The 17,971-nt window shown below is 46.3% G+C and overlaps 1 protein-coding gene and 1 pseudogene across 1 annotated transcript; one reads left to right on the top strand and one right to left on the bottom strand.

The window, feature by feature from the left end:
- The first annotated feature begins 715 nt into the window (after positions 1–715).
- Positions 716–2,887, top strand: LOC124690995. The gene is made up of 4 exons (XM_047224296.1): positions 716–941; positions 1,271–2,167; positions 2,241–2,396; positions 2,492–2,887. The coding sequence occupies exons 1-4, from the start codon at positions 867–869 to the stop codon at positions 2,885–2,887; spliced, it is 1,524 nt and encodes a 507-aa protein (XP_047080252.1). The 5' UTR covers positions 716–866.
- A 470-nt stretch (positions 2,888–3,357) lies between these two features.
- LOC124690994 lies at positions 3,358–5,058 on the bottom strand (annotated as a pseudogene).
- Positions 5,059–17,971: the final 12,913 nt, after the last annotated feature.

The raw sequence follows: 17,971 nt of genomic DNA, 5'->3' as shown, positions 1-17,971 counted from the left end.
GGGAGAGGTATAACCAAGATCCGACCTTCCCCAGCTCGGCTTGCTCGTCGCACTTGACATACTCGCGCCCAAGATTGCCGTGCGTGTCGGACATGGTGACACGCCGCTTCGGGGGTGCGGTACGGGGCAATCCGGGCACCTCGTCATCGGCACTCGGACCATACTGCGGCCGGCGGGATTGGGAGGATGAAGCGCTCGACATCTGCCGCCGCGATTTGTCGCCGGAGCCCGAGAAGAAGAGGGGAGAGGGTGGAAGGTGCGGGCAACGGTCGGAATGGTGGCGTCGGATGGCTCCGGGAGTGGCGGCTCTGTTTTTCGGTTGTTAGTTGTGGGTCCCACGCCGTGACGTGGACAACCGGTGGATCCCGCGCTTGAGGCCCCTCGGCTGATGTGTATAAGTTGTGGGACCCGCGCTTGAGGCCCCTCGGCTGATGTGTATAAGTTGTGGGACCCGCGAGGATCACATAATACTACCACTAACCTGTGTCTGGGCCGACTGTCGCACATAGGCTATTTGGGCCATCTCAGCTGTCGCATGAGAGCTATATCCACCAACAACGTCGCATTCTGGACGCGTTTCTTCAACGACGTCGCATAGGAGCTATTGACCCGACCAAAATGCGTCGGCCCGCGGAGATGTCGTAAGGAAAGGGAGGCTGCCGTCGGAGAGGCGCGCGCGGGGGAGATCGAATCCTTCCCGTTTCCGCTGAGCTAGTTCCCTTTGCAGTTCGTCGTTTCCGAGCTACACACAGAATTCGACCCCCTTTCAGTCGACGTTTGCAGATTACCGAAGGAGATCGAATCCTTCTCAATTTTAGTCTGCAAGTTGCCGTCCAACCCTAGGCACTCAGAAATCCTCTCCGGCGATGGCGAAATCTCATCGATCTCCGGCCACCGGCTCTGCCACATCGACGGCCAAACCATCCGTCTCCACCATGCGGGTTACTTCCTTATCCTGTCTTTCCCTCTACAAATCTTTTGTTTTCAGAGAGAGCACTTCCTCTAATCGAGTCCCGAACCTACTAACGGGAAAAGTATCTCTTGGACTGAATCAAAATGTATGATCAAATTTGTAAATCTTGTACACTACTACATCGAAATTTACACGTTTTCCGTGATTGTGTAGAAACTGCATCTCTGACTAGGGATATCAAAACGGCATATTTTCTGTGATTGTATAGACACTGCATATCTGACTAAGGCTATCGAAATTGCATCTCTGCGACTTCTATGAAACAAACTCTTATTTTTCTGTTCATGCCAAATGCAGAAACTTAAGCCAGAAGATAGGCTCAGCGCATTGCCTGATGACATTCTGGTCAACATTCTCGACCGGCTCAATGTCCGTGACACCGCAAGAACCAGCATCCTTTCTAGACGGTGGAGTCACCTCTCCACCGAGCTCTCTCGACTGATAATAAATGCTAAGGACTTTGTGCCTGAGGGTGTGTCAGCCACAAAGATATCTGTTGAGGACTTGGTTCAGATGAATGCAGTTGCTGTTGAGGCCACAAATAGCATACTGACACGCAGAAATCCAGGTGAACACACCATTCGCCTGCTGTCCACGACGTTCTATTTGAGAGATGAGATACCCATATCCATTGGACATGCTGTTGGCAATGCCATTCTAACACACAATATTGAGAAAGCTGAAATCACAGTTTTGACAGAGAAGGAATGCCTGCAGTGCACTGATGATGACATGCTGAACTACGGGGCACAGTTTGTGTCATTTTTTAATGAGTGTCCAAATGCATTTACCCGTCTGACACGTCTATGTCTGGAGAATTTGAGCTTTGTTGAATCTGACTTCATCTCCAACATCCTCGACACCTGCAAACAATTGAAATATTTAGGTTTTATCAATTGCAACACAGAGAATTGGATAACATGCCAAGTTGAGCACGCACAACTCAGTGAGCTCAGTTTTATCGAGTGCTATTTTGGAAAAATCGAACTCAAATGGCTCCCAAGACTCACCCGGATAACCTTCGAGTGTTGGATTTGCTTCGTAGAACTACCACTGTCATTAGGTCATGTCCCATTGCTTGAGGTTGTGAGCCTTATAAATACTGCTCTTAGTTGGCACGGAATGGTCAAGTTAAGCACGTTGCTTTTCGGGACCTCTGTACGAGACCTGACCTTGGACTTCAAATGCGAAAAGGTTAGTCGGGACGATCGCTTTGTTCTGGATTCACTTGTTCTCTACTCATCCTATCATGTGCTTATGGTTGCAGATTTGGGTTCAACCAGAGTGTCTGACCAAACGTTTGGAATCTGTGTTCCACCGACTAAGTACTGTCAATCTACTTAGTATTCCTGAAGGGTATGATCTCACATGGACAATGTTCATTCTGGAGGCTGCGCCATTCCTGAAGGAGCCCTATATGACGGTATGTTATTACCTTAAGGTTGCTTTGTTCTTTCATTCATATCTGCGGCAAAATTAACCCGTTCCACTTGCCTATGTCCTACGGGTGGAATGCAGGTAATTGATCATCCGTGTGAAATGGAAATGGATAAGGAAAAGAGGGTGGAGGGATTGTTTAGCGAGCAGAAGGGCGTAGAGTGGGAATCACCAACACCAAATTTCAAGCACCACCATCTTACCCAGCTCATCATCTTCTGCTTTGAGTGTTGCATGGTGAGTCATGTCAGGTGTGTCATGAAAGCAGCTTTGAACCTTAAGGATGTGTACCTGTATAGTAGCCTGGCATGTAAATATTGCATACACTTGGGACCAAGGCCGTCTACGTTTCCGTTTTCAATTAAAAAAAGAGCTTCAACAAAGAAGCTAATTACCCAGGGCATGGAGTCACATGCCAAGATTCACTTCCTGGGGTCTGATAAAATGAGCGACTATCATACTGCAAGGATACGGTAGCGTGTTCAAGCAATTCAGGAAGTTTGCATTGTAATGCTTGTACTTTACGACTTGTTGGAGTATTTCTTGTTTGATCTGTTTTTGTGTGGCTTTGTATAATCAAAACCAGTTGAAATCACTGTGGTACTGCTGCAAATCATTCCATGAATTACTTAATCCCCTTGTGAATTTTAGATCAAGTTTGTAGAATGATATTGGATTTTGATCCAATGATCTGTGTTCTTGTATTTGTGTTGGCGGTGAGTGCAACTACAGTTGAGCCGATGGCGAGAGAAGATTAAACATTACTTAATTCCTGAAGTCTGCTGAAATGAGGGATTATCATGCCGCTAGTGTTTTCGTTAAAGACGGTGTGTGCCTAAGAAGATAGCTGAAGCCTTTCCAGATTGCATGCAAGTACCAGTAAATTGCAAAAAAATACGGTCATTACAGACAAGTTTGAACACCATCAAATACAGTTCACAGCTAAACTACCAGTTCTTTTTTGCTTCAAGCAGCGAGCAATCCGGGGACACAATCTTAGCTAAATGATCAGCCCTTAACTACGCACCGGAGTGGATTATGGCGAAGGACTCTATCCCCACTGTGAATCTCTTCTTCAGTGACATCCTCTGTCTTTTAGTCCAGGGGAACCTGATAGGCTTCGTGTCTCGGCAGTAGTCGCACTCCAACCTACTGTACATGAAGACATCCTCAAGATTCACCGCAGCTGCCATGACACGTCTGACATAACTCACCAGGTAATGCGCAGATTCAAAGCCAAAGATAACGAGTGTGGCCAAACTGTGGAGTTTGAAATCAGATGCAGCTGCTGAGTCCCACTCTACACCCTTGTTCTGGCTATATGATTCTTCGTTCCTCTGCTGCTCATCCGTTACCATTACACACCCATAATCCCATACCTGCATGCCAACAGTAGGAAAAAGGTATCACTAAATTGTCAATAAAGCAGATATATGTATCTGGTGAGAGAAACCTGCATAACCTAACATTAAGCTCACGCGGCAAAAGGGGGTCTTTAGGTAAGGCACAAACCGTCATGTATAGCTCCTTCAATAAGGGCGCAGCTTTAAGAATAAACATTGTCCAGGTGAGATCATACCCTTCAAGAAGATCAACCAGATTCAAAAACCTTAGTTGGCGGAACACTGATGCAAGACTTGCCGTTGGGCATTCTAGCTGCACCCATATCTGCAACGAATGAACACATGCTGATGATATGAGCAGAGAAGAAGTGAAGCCACAGCTAGCAAAACGACAATCTCGACTCACCTTTTCGGAATAAAATCCCAGCTTCAGATCTCGTATAGAGGTAATGCTAAGAAACTCACTTAACTTGACCATATTGTGAAAACTACGGGCAACATTTGTGAGGCTTACAGCCTCAAGCAACGGGACATGACCAAGAACCAGTGGATCTTGGAACTCAATCCAACCATCAAAGACCATTTGTGTGAGTTGGGGGAGCCAATTCAGCTTAACTTGTTGGAAAAGACAACCAACGATACTGAGCTCCGTGAGATGCGAGTGTTCAACTTGCAGCGTGCTGGGATCACCTGAGTCACAGTTGAACAAACGCAGATGCTTCAACCGCTAGCAAGTGACAAGGACGTTGGATATGTCTGATTGACCAAACCTCAAATTCTCTAGGTCGAGGCTAGTGGGACCACCAAATGCATTTGGGCAGGCATCAAAGAACCGCATGAATTCTCTCCCATAGCTGACCAAATCATCACCATCGAGGTTATTGAGGCCAACCTTCTCCGTCATAACACTGAATCTGGCCATCTCAACCAAGTGTGCCGCCATGGCATTGCCAACAGCATGTCCAATGGATATGGGGACATCATCTCTCAAGTAGAACGTCGTAGAAAGGAGGCGGATGGTGTGTTCACCTTGACTTCTGCGTGCCAGTATGCTCCTTGTCGCTTCAACAGCTGCTGCATTCATCCGAACCAAGTCATCACCAGAGATGTTGGCGCTTGACACACCCTAGGCGCAAAGTCCTGGGCATTTATTACAAGCCGAGAGAGCTTGGCGGCGAGCTGACTCCACCGTCTGGAGAGGATGCTGGTTCTTCCGACGTCGCGAACATCGAGTCGGTCAAGAATGTTGACGAGAATGTCATCAGGCAGAAAGCTGAGCCTATCATCTCTATTGCGTTTCTGCATTTGACATGGAAACAAATATAAGAGCTGGTTCCACACTAGTCACAAAGATGCGACTTCAATATCATCAGAGATGCAAATTCTGTGCAATCACCAAAGCTGTAATTTTTGGGGTGTAGCACTGCAGTATGTACTGTAGTATATTTTTTCCAAACGGAACATTGCAATTATGAAGGAAGGCACATTTTGATTCAGCCTCAGAGATACAGTATCCATAAAGATGCCGTCAATGTTTATGTGGCCCAACAGAATCTGCGTAATATAGGTTCTAGTTCTAACTATTCTGAGTGAAAGGGAAAAAAAGTATACAGAGAGGATAACGAATGAACTCACCGTCGATCTGGCAGCCGGTCGCCGGAGATGAGAGGCCAGAGAGGCTTTCTGATGTCTCGGTACGTGCTATTTTCCCCATAAACAGGTCCATGTTTTAAAGAAACAACTTTGATCAGAGACTGAAGAAGAAAATCTACACTACTTAAAAAGAAGGAACATGTTCCTTATTCTGCCACTACAACAGCCGTTTCGTCGTCGTCGTCCCGCATGGGCCCGGCTGGGCCGCGTCGCCTCTGCACGCCTCCAAATGGGCCAACCCAAACTCGTGCATGTTCGCTCCTTCCACGCCCCGCCTCGGCTCCTGAGCGATAAGATCCACCGCCAACCCGGCCGCTGCGCCGCCGTCAGGCGAGCTCACGGTTTGATCCACGCACGCAGCGCAAAGGAGCGGAATTTCAGCACAGCTGCAGCACCTTATCTGCTGAGGGATGCTCCCACCGAGATCGCCAGCCTTCCATGGATCTCGGCGGCGCCACAGCCCTTCCGCATTTCCGGCCCCGATCTGAAGAGCCGCTCTCCCCGAGGTCCTGTTGTGGCCTACCTAAATCCAGCAGCCGACGTGGGGCAGATCCATGGCATCCCTCACGATCGACCTCAGCCTCCAGGTCAACGCCGGCTTTACATCGGCCTTGAAGAATCCCCCACGGTCGACCTCAGCCCCAGGTCTCTGCCTGATCTCTGCCCAGGGCGCACCTCACCATGGACTTCACATATACACACTTACACAGGTCTGTATCTGATTTCATTGAGCACGCTTTTGAGATCCTCATTTATCCATACATTTGCTATCACTTTTGTGTCTAATTCTTGACTTACTCGTTGAGTTCTTCAAGCGATACTTTGGTTTCGTGCCCTCCACGGAGGTTTCAGTTCCATCACATATTGAACCTTGATTTCGTGCTGAATCTGAAGCTGCTGGTGTCAGCTGTAGTCCAGATTTATTTTTTGAGTAAATGTGATTGTTTCTAATAATGCACATTTGCTTGTTTTGTTGAATTACTTGTACCAAAAACAGTTGTTATTACCTGCAAAATGCCTATTGGTGAAATCAGAACATTGAAACATTACTACTATTCATTGGCAGAATTGATGTTTTATTGTCCTGTGAATCAGACTCTTCAAACAATATCTTAGGAGGGATCCTCCATAGTTCTCTTGTTCTAAATCCTCATATGCTCTTGTTCTTCCCATAAAGACATTTATTATGACATTCAGTTGCCGTGAAAGGGGTGCCATGGAGGTTTTTTAATCTATGCTACTTGAGGTACTTTTATAGAACCTTTTCTCTCTATGTAGAGACGTAGTTGAGTTCTTGCTATGGCACGCCGTCAAAGATCTAATGGTCAATCAACCAAGTAGCCAAATATCAAGGCAAGTTCCACTGAGCCAGTGAAAGCACAAAAATATACCACAGGGCGAATCAAACCGCATTGACAATAATTTGTTTACATTTTATGTTGCAAATTAGTTTCTCTAATCTTGAGATTGAATTTGACTAATAAGAGTTCCCTTCAACAATAGGTCTGCAGGTTGCTCGGGCCTGATTGTGCGCCAGATACGTCAGGACGAGCGTGGAGTCATGTGCCGCCTAGCGCCGAGGACGTCGTGGACTGGTTTGGTGCACCATCCGCTGGTGTGCATAGGTTGATGATCTGAGCGCGAGGAATGTAGCTGGTGCCAGTGGCGGTACCATGAATTTTGTTTCTGTCAGGAATGAATTTTTCAAAAAACGCACCTGGTGGTAGATGAGATGAAGATCGATGGGAGAACAAGTAGAGGTATGGTATAAAACCCATCCTGGCAGATTTCTCTAATATGTGTGTGATTTTCTAGACCTCATGTCATGTGCATGCATCAGGAGGTCCGTTTTTGGTAGAGGAGAACAACATAGATGAGGAGCGAAGTTGTAAGCTAAAAGTTCAGTCGTGGTTTGGTTTGAACACTTATAATTCAGATTGGAGAATATAGATTAGTCTCTGAAATGCATGGCGGAACAGGTAGACCCTGCAATTTACCTCCTGTTATGTAGGTTCAGTTCTTTGATTTTACCTTTACAGTGCGTTTTAGGTGCATATTATTTTGACCATCTGCTTGGATAGTACTACTGAGTTCAGCCTGCACACGAATCTTTCTGCCTGATGGTTTTTTCTTTGATATAGTTATTGAAAGTATCCTCAAAGTATTTTACAACAGAGGCAGTTAAATAGGGTGGCATTTCTTCATGTAGTCTAAAAGTTTAATTATCGTTTGATGTGTCATTTGGGCAATGTGATGGTGGCGGGCTGACGGTGGTTTATTCTGATGGCTAAGGATGGCCTGACCCCAAGGTTGCACAACAATCAGGCAGTTTTGGTCGTCAGACATGGACTGCTAATATCCCAGCTGAGCTCCTGACTTCCTACTAATATCCCATCTGAGCTCGTGCTTTCCTGGTTTGTTTTTGCAATATTACATTAGATGAGGATATTAAACGGATTGGAACATGGCAGCTCTTTGTACATGGAAGCATGATTGAATCTTCCCCATACCAAAACAGGGAGATGCATACCCTATAGGTATTGTGTACGATCCGCACTTGCCGCCAAGTGCAAGATCAAGGTGAAATTTCGCATCTCTACTTTATGCAATATGAGTCACATGCTGATAGTTTAGTGAATGTTTTTTTAGCTTATCAGTTCAAATTTACCTTACGAATAAACAATGCAATTGCTATTTGGATTGAGGATATTTTACCTGACACTAGAACAACTATCAACTGATATAAGCTATTATTAACGGAAGTTGTACTCGGATGTTTTTCATGACAAAGCCAGTTATCTTATATCTTGACTCGGATGTTTTTCATACATGGCTTTTTTTTTTCCAAATGACATTTTCACATCAGCATGAAGCATGCATGTAAATTTACTTTGAAGTTAATTAAGCTTGGTGGCATGGATTCCAATAGTATTCTCATTAGTTAGAACATGAGAACTTCCTCACATCTGTTGGATATACCATGTCCTGATTATAAGTGGATGCATAACGTTTGCTTTGGATATGCGACGAATATGTGAAATACTACCTCCATTTCAAAATATAAAACCTATTGGTAGGTTGTTTAGCTTATTAAAACGTCTTATATATTGGAACAGAGTTAATATCAGTTTATAGATTATACCCTGCAGGTAATTCATTCCTTGCCAAATCGGCAATGCTTCTTTTGTGGTGATCTCCTATTCTTTTTCCGCATGTAAATTCTGCGACTTTCTGTTTTCTCAGGTATGTTTATGTCCATATTATTTTTTGGGGGATGTTTGACCTCTACAATTATTTAACGCAGGCACCAAGGTAGTCATCTTGACTCAAAAGAGAAGAACTTGCAGGTGCATCTGAAATCTTTAGAATGAGCAAGTTTTTCGTGTGTATGAAAGATACTGAACCATTTTTATTAAGTGGCTCTCATTACATCAGATCCATTGTGCGATCAAGTAGCTCTCATTACAAGTTATCGGATTGTACTGTGGTAACACAAAGATAATCTTAGATGATGTTTAGAAGTTGAATTTGTGCTAGAAAAAAAGTACGAAATAGATCAATATTTGTTAAGGCTCTTCTTAACTGTTGTTTAGATAATAATATGGATGCTGCCTGTACAATCAAAAGACATCACAAGGCATTTGACAAAATATAAGAACCGATTCACATATACTTTACTTACTGTTTCGTGGCAACACAGAAGCAATTTGCTATTTATCCTAATTTGTGTGTTTCTTCGATATGTGTTTTACAACCTTATCATAGTAGCCTCATATATGCAGTACAATATTTCCGGAGCTAGGAAATCCGCATTTGGGAAATGCTTCTGAAGTACAACTATGTTGACATTAGCTACACGCTAATATTTTTCTTCACCGTCGCAACGCAAGGCTAATTAGCAAACAAAAAGAGACAAATAAAGGGTGTTGGTGCGAAAGGAAATGGTATGGCATAAACAAGAGTTTGATATACAGTTTGAGTAATCCAAACTGCATGCTTTTTGTATCGGCTATATGGTTTTGCTGTTGAAATGTTAGAATATTAAGTATATTATGTTTACATGTGTAGCGAAAAATATACTTGGGAATCAAGAGATGAATCATACATCTAATGAATATATGCATATCGTATTTCTGTAAATTGATGTTTTGTTTACTATTACTTGAGTAGGCTTATCTCCTATCATCTTTAGTTCCACTAATCTACTTGCAGATTGCAACTTATTCTGGTAACTAGGAGTATGTCTAATGAATATTATTAATATTGTTGTCAATAGGTAAACAAGAGTAATTGGCGTAGCAATGATCTTGCGCCATCTTGATTGACCTTGTCTTAAATAATACTTCTGTGAGATATTGACTTTTGACTATCGAGATTATATAAACCAAAATGTATTATTTTCTGTGCATTGCTTCTTCTGCACGTACTATTAGGATCGGTTTTATATGTTTCTGGAAATTTAAAAGACATGCTTGATGAAGGAGTGATTTATAAAAAGAAATGTTAATTTGTGTTTTGTGATGGTGTATCAGGAGAAATTCTGGTCAACTAGATGAATAACGGAGCACCTCTTGGTGAAGAGGGGAACCAAATTCAAGAAGGTATAACGCTTATGTAAGTAGAGCTGCCTGCCAGTGAATGAAGGGTGTGGGTCATGTGGCATGTAGAGTTAGAGAAAGGCAATAGTTGCCTTTATCCTAGCTAGATACCGGTGGAGGACATGATATCAGAGTTGCAAGTTGCATCTAGAGATGGTAAATGAAGAAAAATATGGTAGGGTTTGTAATATAATCACAAACTGCATGCACCTCAAATTGTTGCTTGTTGTATTGGTGCCCAACTACAAGATTGTTTCCGCTTCAATCTTTATATGATTCTAGGAACGTGAAAACTCAAAAGTTAATCTTCTATGCTTGTTCCTGTACTAAATATTTGGTATCCTTCATAAGTACGTTCATGGATAGGGAGTGAGGTTTCTCATGTCGGTTGATTGATGAGAATGGGTCCTGATCTTTCTTCATCTTTTTGTGTTTCAGGATCTGTGCTCCACTGGTGAGCTCGATCTGTGATTCCATCCTCTCCCCTCCCTTTGGCTGCTGAAGTGTCCTCACCAGCCAGTGGTCCCTAAATAAAAAAGAGCTAAAATATTGAACCTGGTTTGAGTGTTAGAAATTCCTTCACGAAAAGCTGACTGAGTTGAGAGCTAAAATACTGAACCTGGTTGGTTATGAGCTATTCCATCTTTTCTTTACGAGCTATGCATCTACCATGTTTGCACTTGGCCAGTGTTCACTTCAGAAGCTGAGAAATGCGATGTTAGAAAAGAGGTATGCAATTATCAATCTTATGTTCTTCAAATAAACAAGTCACATAAAGCACTTCTCTCCAGATAGCACGAACAATTCTCATCACATCTATTTACCTACTTCTAACACCCTATCATGCGAGTGTTTACCAAATGAAAATCTCTAATGCTATAGGGTGCTTTTTTCAGCAAGGATGAAAAATCTGAAATATTGAATGAAAATGCATCCGGGTCTTCTAATGCTACATCTGGAGCTTCATGGCATCACTGTAGTTATCAGGTCAGACTAGATTCAACTCTGTTATACATTTTGGAATTTTACATCTGTTTTCTTTTGCACATTTCATCTCAGGGGAAAGGCCAAAAGGTTATATGGATGAATGGCTGTTTTCATTTTTATTTTTAATTTGAACCAATGAATTACTTACTAATAATAACGCATATGTTCTTTCGTAATCAAAGTGAGGTGATACAGGAGTAGTTGTGGGCAAGGGAAAATATCCACAGTGGCATTGGTAGTTGTTGGTGTCCTTTTTGGCGAGACAAAGAACAATAGAATTCATGTTTAAGCATACTTCTCCTGCCCCTGCCTACAAATGTACTTTCTTTTTGGCTGTTTGCTGCATGAAGTACATATGAGGCAAAATTCCTTCAAAAAAGCTGATTGAGTTGAGAGCTAAAATACTGAACCTGGTTGGTGATGAGCTATTCGATCTTTTATTTACGAGTTATGCATCTACCATGTTTGCACTTGGGTAGTGTTCACTTTAGTGCAATGTTTGGGTTTATCTAGCGAGCCTTACAAAGCAAAACATTGCCAGCTACATGCCAAAATGACACAGCTGCATTGGGGAGTAAGAGGGAGGAGAGAATATACGGAAAGAGTTGGCACCGTTACTCCATTTAGCTGAATGTCGACGTCCGTGCGGCTAGCTTCATGGTTGTGTCATTCGGTGGTGCTCATGCATCGGATTCTACACAGCTAGCAAGGTGTGGGCTGATATTCTTTGTTCTCTCCCTTGTCTTCTTAGTTGGTTTACTTACAATTGAATTACTGAAGCTATGAAGTGTGATGAAATTAAGTTATGTTGTGTGATCAAAATGCATAAGCTAATTAACCTACTGTAGCATGTAGTTGTTCAGTTTAATAATTATTTTGATGTGAAATAGATGCTTTCGTTTTTCTTTAAGTATAATTTTGGTGACTGGATATATGGATTAAGAGGTGGACTGCTGATGACTTTTTAGAGCGTGGCATTTGTATTTGGACTGTTCATCTATCGCCTTTGAAAACTGATATTTTCATTTCTAGAATGCAATGATCTTTGAGTAATGCAGATGATGATTATTGAGAGACAGATAGACATGCATGTGAGTCACCAACTGATATTTTCATTTTTAGAATGCAATGATCTTTGAGCAATGCAGATGATGTTTATTGGGAGGCAGATAGACATGCATGTGAGTCACCCCCGGAAGAAAAAAAACCTTGTTGTATGTGTTTTGACTCCAATCTCATTTTCATTTGATTTGGTGAGTTAACTGTGAGAATGCACCATGTTATCAGCGCAATCTGGGTGGATGGTAGTCTTGGCAAAGTGAAGGTCATTTGGTGGTGGTGGCAAAATTGGAGATGGATCAACCAAATAAGTAAAACAGATTGTGCAGATTATATGGGTTGGTTGACTATGAGGGAAAATTTTGGTCGCTTCAGTTTTTCAATTTTTGCGCTTTCTTAGTAACATGAAAGAATACAATCAAATCTGTTTTTAATTCTTTATGTATTAAATATAGAATATTTTCTTACCGTGCAACGTGCATGTACCTTCCCTTGCGCGTATGGAATCACTTGTCTCTCCTCTATCCTTTCTATCTTCTTGTCCATCATCCCTTCGTCTCGCAACACCCGTAAATAATCCTCGTCCACATTGTCGCCCCTCCCAGATTCACAACATCGCAGCCCCACCCCTCTGGACCATGTGGCTTGCAGCGTTGAGCACCACAAATCAGTCCTCACTAGCTGTAGCGAAGGAGACCAGACTTCCCTGTCGTACCGATGACATCGTCCCTTTCTCCCAGGAACGGCGACGATCACGGGGGACTAGGGCATGGTTGGGGGAACGATGAGGTTGTCGCCACCAACACTCTGGACTCGAGAGGCCAGTCGCTTGAGGTCATCCACCGAGGCACGCGGTGCGAAAGGAAGCTAGGAAGATGGCAGCTCGTCAGATCGACGAGTAGGAGGAGGGCCATCCCACGTCTCCCGATCTCTCTCCATTGGCAACCCTCTCGCTTCTTTTCTCTTCCTTCTGGTATCTTCCCTCATATCCATCTCTTTGAGTTTTTGGCTATATAAGATGCATGCGCAGGAACGGTGGCCAGGACATGAACACTACCATCAGCTGCAGCACGACAAGCAGTAGCACGTGACGGTGCAACACAAACAACATCAGCAAAGACATCATAGGGCGCTGAGTTGCATCATCTCGGGGGCTGCCGCCAAGATTCTAAAAATGTCTCGTGGCCTAGAACTTGGAATCACGCAGATGCACAACAATGATATCTTGTTATTGCATTCACTATTATCATGAGGTACATTATGATATCTATGATTTATTTTAAATTTTCATAGTGAGTTGTGAATTATATATATGCATTAAGAAATGAAATTTGAGTACCCGTGGCAACGCACGGGCATTTGTACTAGTCTAGTAAAGGAAAATAATGGACAAGGAACTCACCCCCATGGCTCAAACGTGGATCTGCCGAGTCTTGATATACATGGACAAGGAAAAATAATGATTGGCTTGGGTTCCCCATTGTATGGCAACTCTGAGACAGAAATCAGAAGGATTCCAGGTAAAAAAAGGAATCAGAAGGATTCGATCTCGTTCTGTAATGTACACCGGAAGGGGGTCGAATTCGTTGTGCCGCTTGGAGCCGTGAGCCGTAGATTCAGAGAACTCTACATGGACAGAAATCTCTGTATATTCGGCATGGAAAAAAAGAATCAGAGTCTGTCACCTTATCGCGGAGCCCGCGGTGTCCTCAGAAGTCATGTTCCTCCCTCCCGCACCCGCCGTTGGCAGCGCCGCCCTGGATCCTCTGCGGCAGGGTGGTTGCATCCTCGTCGCTCGCTGCAGTTTTGACGCCCACGAACGCGCGCGCGTTGCAGCTTGCATTGCATTGCATGGGCATATGACCGAACAGGTGAGCGTCATGGACCGGAGCTGGTCAGTGGTGGCGATGGCGGAGCCCTGGTTGTTGGCGAGCTGGGAGAGCTCGTGGCGCGCGGTTGGCCGCGCGCGTCCTGGTACTGGTACTGGCACTGGAGAGCGCGAGCCGCGAGGCTGTCCATGGGCGAGGCGGAGGAGTCGCCCCGGTCGTGGGCGAGGCTGGGCCACTGCCTGGGGGCTGCCGCCGACGTGGTGTGGTGCGGGACGCGGGAGACAAACGTCCTTAGGCTGGTGCCAACGCAGGCAGGCTATAGCGCGGGCGATACCGCCCGCAGCAAGGCGGTAGGCGGGAGAGACGGTAGCGGCGGGCGGTGGTTCCACCGCCCGGCGGTAGGGGGCGGTACCGCCCGCCTATAGCCCGCGTTGGAGGCGAGAGCGAGGCAAGAGGGAGGCGATAGCGGTGCTAGTGGGGGCGGTAGGGAGGCGGTAGGGAGCGGGGCGAGAGGGAGGCGATAGTGAGAGCTGACACTATAGCCCGTACACTGGCACCGTGGGTGAGAGTGGAGTGAGAGTGGGGTGAGAGTGTAGGTAAAAGCTGACGTGGCGGGTGAGAGTGGGGTGATGCATTGGCACCAGCCTTAGAGCATCCCCACTCGTCTCCCCGACGAGCCCCCCGAGCGACGTTTTTCCCACCCGGACGGCGTTATTCGGTCCAGTCGGGCCCCCGGTTCCTCGATTTCGTCCGGATTTGGGCCTTAATCCATCCGGCGAGCCCACATCATCCCCGGTCCCCCGAGGCGCGCTCGGGGACTCCGGACGAAAGAATTTGGCGCGAAAGAGTCGTGTGGACCCTCGTAGTCAGCGACTGGACCGCCAAATCCTGTCGATTTCCCTCCAATTTGCTTGCATATCCCCATTCTCTCCCGCCGGATTTGTGTAGTCGTCTCCATTCTCCTCCTCCTCCTTCTCGTCCATCACCATGCCGCCGAAGCCGAGGAAGTCGCGGGCGAAGAAGGAGCGGCCGCCGGGTGTGTCCAACGCAGAGTGGGCGGCGGACGAGCTCCGGCGACAGGTCGAAACAAGCGGCAGGGCGGAGAGGGAGAAGAAACTCAACGCGAAGAGGGCGGCGTTAGCGGCGGAGGACGAACAAGCGAGGAAGGTCTCCATGGCCATGAGCATGGGCCATGCTCACGGCGGCGACGGCGCCGCCATGTTCCCCGGCCAGTGGCCCATCCAAGGTACGAGCAGTTCCCCGTCGGCTTTCTCCCCTTCGAGCTTCTCCCCGTCGTCGCCTGCCATGTTCCAAGAGGCGACCTTCGGCCAACCGTCCAGGTTTACGCCGTCGCCGCCCGATCTCGCCGGCGGCAACCTGAACGAGGGCTTCTCGCCGGCCCTGCGATGAGGGCCACTCCCGTTCGGTGCGACGGCGGCGCCGAACGACGAGGTGATGAACGATATGATCGACTCCGGCTCCGCGGCCGCCGCTGCAAGCCCGGGGTTCTTCACGCAAGAGGAGGCGAGAGCGACGGTAGCTGTCGCGGAGCGCAATCAGTGGGTGGAGGATGTGGCCGACGGAAGCCAAGCCGTCGAAGAAGAAGAGGAAGAACCAACCCAAGTCGAGGTCGCCGACGACAACCCGCCGAAGGGAAAGAAGAAGAGGAAGAAGGACGCGCCGTCGGCCGAACCGCGCATCAAATGGACGCTGAGGGAAGAGGAGTGCCTCGCCGAAGCTTGGATGACCGTGTCCATGGACGGCATAACCGGGGCGAATCAGTCCTCCGACGCGTATTGGCTTCGAGTGAAGGCGGCGTTCGACGAGCGCAAGCTCGTCGATCCCTACTTCAACAAGACGATCATGAACCGCGGAGACAAGGCCATGGCCACCCATTGTGGGATCATACAGACGGCGTGCAGCAAATGACACGGCATACAGGAGGAGCTCAGAAAAACGTCGGTGAGCGGCGAAGACTTTGAAGCCAAGGTATGCATACGCCGTCCCTCCTCCGTCGACCCTGCTTGTACTGACCGCCGTGAGCTGATCGCCACCCTCTTTTCCCCAGATGTGTCGTGCTTTCGACATGTACCACGACGACACCGGCTTGCAGTTCAAGTTTCTGAACGTCTACTCCCGCATCGAGAAGTGCGAGAAGTGGACGGAAATCCGCACGAGCCTCTCGAAGAGCAAAAACGAACAGTACAACCCCTACGCTCCGGCGCCAGGTTCGTCGGATGGCCGCCCGGAACTCGGCCAGAAAAAGCTCAAAGATCTCAAAAAGATGGGTCATCCCGCCGAGAGGATGCAGGTGGCGTTCGACAAGTGATGGGTCGACGCGAAGACGCACGCCGCCGGGAGGGAAGACAAGTTCGACGGCAGGTGGAGGGAGATGCTCGCATACCAAGGCGCTTGGATCGCCCTGCTGAAGACGACGGCCGCGGCGAAGAACAAGAACACAGACTTGGCGTTCCTGATGGACGGCGGCAACACGAAACTGATGGACGAGGAGACGAGGAATTGGTACGAGGGGCATCACAGCGACATCCACCGACCCGCTCCGGCCAGTTCTTCGTCTTCTCCGGCGCCTACCTCGTCGTCCTCACCATCTACGACGTCGACTGCCGCTGCTTCAACCTCGATTGCGGCCTCGGCGTCGGCCGCCGCTTCGACCACGGCATCTGACTTCGCCGTGCCAGACGGGACTGCCGACGCCCCTGTTTCAGTGTAATTTCTCTCCGATCGTCGACCTGTGGCTGATCCTTTTGCCGATCGAATTTGTAGCGGGACGACGACTTGTTTGAATTTCGACTTTGTCCGCCGAACTCCGGGTGGACGACTGGAAATATGGTTCTCCCCACGAATTAATTTCGTCCAATCCGACGATAGTTTCGTCTGGATTTCAGCGTGGAGAGGCCAAACGAGTGGAGATGCTCTTACGTCCGGGCCGTGGCGGTGGCGTTGGCGAAGCCTGGATGGTGAACTGGTTGGTTAATTGGTTTCCGAGTTTAGCACAAGTTGCGACGCCAGTTTGTTGTCAGTATCGTTTAAGAGATCCAGGTGCATTTTGTTCACACTAGTAAGCTCGCACGTCTTCACTAATGCAAATTTATACCCGAAATAAGTCATTCCTACTATATTTTGAACTTATATGTACTCTAATATTGTCTTCAATGTTTTCTAAAAAAAGTTCTTCATTTGTTTCAAAAGATAGCAATAAAACATTCTAAACAGCTACAAAAGTAAATCACACACAATGAAGTGGGTTTTACATGGCATTGACAGCCATCCTCAACCAGAAGCATGAAAGCATGACAATTGTGTGGTACACAAATAGCAAACAACACTAATGAAACCATATATACTTCTTACTGATGTAGTATGATGAATTAACCTCAAATTTACTAATGAAACCTAGCATACCACTGCATGGTGTAGTATGCAAGTTGTTCAAATAACACCAATGAAACATTATTTCACTAGTATTACATCCCTCAGAGTGGTACAACAGAAACATATGCGGGTCCAAGACATGTCTATAGGCTTACAATACAGACTCTTCACAGAAGATCAACACAGCCTCCTACTTTACAATGAGGTAAAACTGCAAATAAACTCCAGAAGAACGACTCGTAGTCTAATCTATCACGAACTCTATCTAGAGAGGTACTTGGCTGGCTAGAAAGGCTATGAATGGATTCTAGATAATTAGGAGTTAGGATTAGGAAACTAGTTCCCTTCTATTGCTTATCTAGGTTTTCTTCTTGGTGGATGTGGTATTTGACTTCTCTGTAGGGATCCTGTCTCTTGGAGTACTTGTTGACTCCTTAGCCTTCGAGTTGCACTGCAGATTTTCTTTAATGTCTTCAGATCTAAGCAGAGGATTCAAAGAGGGATGAGTACGAGCGTACTCAACAAGTTCATTATAGGAAAGAGGTGTTTAATGCACTAGCTATAGCCATGGACCAGAAAGTCGTAGGCAATGCAAGTTTTTGTAAACATTTCTTCAAAAGATTACTTTTATTCTGAAGAACTATGTCCGCCAGTCTTCACCGGGTGTCTAGAACTTCATGGATTTCCTTTCCAGCAGCG

Source organism: Lolium rigidum, chromosome 2, assembly GCF_022539505.1.
Source record: "Lolium rigidum isolate FL_2022 chromosome 2, APGP_CSIRO_Lrig_0.1, whole genome shotgun sequence".
NCBI classification, from domain to species: Eukaryota; Viridiplantae; Streptophyta; class Magnoliopsida; order Poales; family Poaceae; genus Lolium; species Lolium rigidum.
Note: the sequence above shows the minus strand (reverse complement) of the source record. Positions and strands in the feature narration are given on the sequence as shown.

Excerpts from the sequence above, each read along its gene's own strand:
- LOC124690995 (XM_047224296.1), top strand. The coding sequence starts at position 867 with ATGGCGAAATCTCATCGATCTCCGGCCACCGGCTCTGCCACATCGACG. Across the intron at positions 942-1,270 it reads CATCCGTCTCCACCATGCGG|AAACTTAAGCCAGAAGATAG; the intron begins GTTACTTCCTTA and ends TGCCAAATGCAG. Across the intron at positions 2,397-2,491 it reads TGAAGGAGCCCTATATGACG|GTAATTGATCATCCGTGTGA; the intron begins GTATGTTATTAC and ends GGTGGAATGCAG.